Source organism: Lactuca serriola, chromosome 1 (genome assembly GCF_051521515.1).
Source record: "Lactuca serriola cultivar US96UC23 chromosome 1, Lser_US96UC23_V15, whole genome shotgun sequence".
In the NCBI taxonomy this organism is placed as follows: Eukaryota; Viridiplantae; Streptophyta; class Magnoliopsida; order Asterales; family Asteraceae; genus Lactuca; species Lactuca serriola.
Window position 1 is genome coordinate 219,664,153 of NC_136408.1, and position 4,151 is coordinate 219,668,303.

Genomic DNA, 4,151 nt, shown 5'->3' on the forward strand with positions numbered 1-4,151 from the left:
GTCTTTTTAATTGAGTTAGGGACCAAACGCGTAATAAATACATATCATAGAACCATACGAATTAAAAAATAAGTTATGACTTAAACATGCAAATTATTCCAAACCATAAGGACCATTCTTGTAATTTACTCTAAATATTGTAGACTGGGATCATATATGAAGGATAAATATGGGGGGGAGTAAAAGAAATAAAAAGACAAGTTTGTCCCATTTGTATCATTCAGATGCCAAACAAGGAAAACGTGTCGCCCATGAGACTGTCGGGGAAATTTTGTAAGAACCCCAAATTCCCGCCGGCGACTATACCAACAGCTTTAAACTCAAAAGCAAAATTGAAATCAGAAAAATAGGAAATTGCATTTAATAACAATTTGCAAAATCGTCTGCTAAAATTGATAACATCATGTTCTCGTTTTACCACTAACAGAGGAGAAATTACACTGAGATTTTATCTAAACGTTACAAAAGAGAAACCGAAGATCGGATCTGGTATTTACACACACACGGCGGCGACGCTGATGATCGGCGGTGAAAGATCTTATCGGTAACTAAGTTGTACCTTGTTAACTAAATTATACAAAAAGTACAATATCTATGCTTTCGAATTTTTATTCCTCTGGTGGCGGAAAGTTGAGATCGATTCCAATAAGCCGCGGCGACGAAGACGGATTCCCGTCGACAGCTGACGACGAGTCGGAGTCTTCACAGTGAGCAACCACATGTTGCCGGAAACGAACGGCGGAAAGGCTTTCGTTAAAGTAAAGCATCTGTACCTGGCTCGCCGGCGGCGTGAAAAATCCGTTTTGTTTTTCCACAGCTGAGGTAGCAGCGACGCCGTACGAGAGGTTGAGATCAAACGCCACCACCGGTTCCGGATCGCGACTCGAAGACTCAACGGTACTGCTCTGACTCGGACTGTATTGACTCAAGCCATTGTAATAATACATAGGGAAATTAGTTTTCGCCTTAGGACCACGAAACTCACGCGCCGCTGCGTCGTAAGCTTTAGCGGCCTTCTCCGCCGTATCAAAGGTGCCTAACCAGACACGAGTTTTCTTGTGGGGATCACGGATCTCGGCGGCGTACCTCCCCCATGGCCTCTTCCTAACTCCTCTATAGTGCGCCTCCATGTTACTGTTGATTTTAGCAGAATCGGAGATTGTTTGTTTGGAATTGGGCGCCATTTGGTATACAGAAAAATGACTATTGAGCGAGTTTATATAGCCGGTTCAGGGGAAACTGGATTAACGCGGCGGTTGACTAAAAGTTAGAAACGCGGCCACGTGGCATGGCGGCATACTACTGTACTGAAGTAGATGTGTGTTTCCGATGAAAGTAGAACATATGTTTTTAGATATAAAAAGATATATTATTATTACGCACGTGGGTTTTGTAAGATTGTTTTTCGTTAAAATACAGAAAATAGTAAAACTTGTTTGTTTTACTCGTTGAAAAAAAGTATATAAATTAAATTTCTCATCAAACCATTTTCAAAATACAACCTTCTGGTTTCTTAATATCTGCACACAAATAATATATAAAAAAAATCATATTGTTTATGTTTATCGGTATATAAAGTCAGTTTTTAAAGTGAAATAAAAGTCACATTATTTTGATATCGGTATGTAGTAGATGAATGAACTACCTAAGATTAAAAATGATTTTGTTATTACTCTTTATTTGTGTTGAAATATGAAAGTAATAATTATAATGTTAATTTATCATATGGAATAGCCTTTTAAATCCTATAAAAAACATTCTCCATGTCATAAAGAAATTGTAGGCTAAAATGAAAAGACAGAAATTTGTGTCATTTAACGAGAAAAAGGAATGTTTAAACATAAAGACTTCTTAGAGTGTTTAAATGTAAGGACTTATATGCCATCAAAAAGAGAAGATGATGATGTTATCCGTTCACATAGAGAAAATGATGTTATCCGTTCACACTCTGTAAAGGTTTCTAAAATAGGAAGACTACTGAAGCAAATAGCAGATTGAGAAAAAAGAAGAAATCAATGTGATATGGTGTGGTTGAGGCAATCATGCCCCTTCAAACCATCGACCACCACATCAACACAACACAATTGAGGGTGGCGTTCATCTTGTGGTGACGGTGTCACATCACCACCACGCCTCAACATTGCCTATATACATTATAGCCCTAAAATTAATACTTTGTTTTGAAAATACACACCAGAGATCAATGGTAAAAAGAGGTAAAACAAAATTAATCCCGAGAATTAGCGATGTTATGTTATAACATGTAACACCCCGATCAGAGGTATAATAATCTTTTCCTTAACCTTCTTAATTATGTCATGTTTAGTCCCTTGAATGAGAAAGGTGGCAACCGGGCAAGGTACGCAGGGCGTACGCATGAGTACGCGCAACATACTCATGCATCATGCAAAACCCGAAGTTCACCTAGTACGTTGGGCGTACTGGGCTCAGAATGCAAAACCTTAATATTTTGGTGTCTATATTTAAGGAAGATGATGGTCTCATTTCAGGCCACCATTAACAGTCTCCAACCTTTCCTAAACCCTAAATCTTGAGTGTGTCTTGTGAGTATGATTTTTCTATCCTATTCTTGGCCTTATAGAAGAAGCGGAAGGTGTTATTCAGCTTTGAGATCTAGACACCATCCATATTTGTGCATTATTTCCAGTAATAAAGTTTGTACCTTGGCTATTATTTCTCTTAGATCTCTTTGGTGCAAGATTCATGAGTTTTGATCCTCAAGGTTGGACCTTTTCGAGTTTGTGACTCTCTAAAGAGTCTAGGTTGTCCTTTCATGCATGCTAGGGTGTTTAGATGATGAAAAGGCTTGCTTGATCTTCCTTTATGTCCCATGCATGAGTAAAGTAGTTGGAAAGAGGTGAAATGATGCTATAGTCTCCCTCAGTTATGCAAAGGCTTGAAATCATTAACTTTATGGTTTAAAACGCTTTAAATTAGTCAAATATGAAGTTGGGTTGAACGTCTTAACGGATTAAGACATTTTAGTAAACGATTTAGACATCCGGGGAGTACGCCGTGCATACTCCTGACTATGCGCAGCGTAGTCTGGCTGTTCCCTGTCGCATGCTTGATCAGTTGTACACCTAATGTTAGGTGTAGTATGCCCAGGGTACTCACTGGGTGTTGACATCTGTTGACTTTCTGTTGACCATGCTGACTTTGACCTTTGGTCAAATTTTAGGGTTTCAGACCTAGGGAGGGGCAAAATGGTCCTTTTCCTTTAGTGGGCTTAATTGTGGACTTTAGGAGTCGTGAGAGAATTGGACCTTAAATCTTAATTAAGGTAAATCTTTTTCGTTGAATAGGCAGAGTCTAGATACAACAGTTCGGGTGCTAGGTTTTCGAGTCATCTGTATCAGGTGAGTCTCCTCACTTACTCTTGCATGTGTGGTAGGATAGTTGTATTGTTATGACCAACTAGGTCTTGCTGTGTTATGTATGTTGTGTGATGTGTTGTTATAATAATTGTCTAGCGGGGATGTTGTTAACCAATCAGGGGTTGCGGATAACCTCCCGAGCATCCTGTTAGCTCAAGGGGACTGCTGATAGTCGTAGGGTTGCAGATAACCCATAGTTGTTGATTTTATGCTGAGTTATGTATGGTGTCTTAGGGAAGTCACTAAGCTTTATGGTTACAGTTGTTGATTTACATGTGGCAGGTACTTCGCAGGACCGCGGGAAGGCAAAGGTTTTATTGTACACACACTGGGATTTTATTATTGGGACATGGTTTTTATGTACTCTGATAACAATGACACTTTTATTTTTGAGATGAGTTATACTTGACTCTTGGTTGTGAAACTATGTTTTCGGACACCTTAAATATGAAAATTTTGGTCTAAAATTTGAGGTGTTACAATTTGGTATCAGAGACATGGTTTGAGGGATTTTGATGAACCTCAGGGGGATTCCAAAATCAAACTGTGGGTTCAAACATTTTTAAGAAAATTTACCAAAAATGAAGACTTTTAGAGAAGGAAAACCCAGAGGTGCAGTATGTACAATCGACCAACGCTCGAGCGGCAGTTTGCCAAAATATCATATTGATATAGAAATACAGGGCAAAATCGTTATATTATGAGTAGTTAGAATTGCATGCTAATTAGGTGTACACTAAGGAATTTTGTAGA

At 38.7% G+C, this 4,151-nt stretch overlaps 1 protein-coding gene across 1 annotated transcript; it reads right to left on the minus strand.

Moving 5' to 3' along the window:
* Positions 1 to 332: 332 nt before the first annotated feature.
* On the minus strand, positions 333 to 1,202 carry LOC145049446 (ethylene-responsive transcription factor 11-like). Its single transcript, XM_078997856.1, has one exon. The coding sequence runs from the start codon at positions 1,182 to 1,184 to the stop codon at positions 609 to 611; it is 576 nt and encodes a 191-aa protein (XP_078853982.1). The 5' UTR covers positions 1,185 to 1,202; the 3' UTR covers positions 333 to 608.
* Positions 1,203 to 4,151: the final 2,949 nt, after the last annotated feature.

Bases quoted from the DNA above. Each gene is read 5' to 3' on its own strand.
- LOC145049446 (XM_078997856.1), bottom strand. From the start codon at position 1,184: ATGGCGCCCAATTCCAAACAAACAATCTCCGATTCTGCTAAAATCAAC.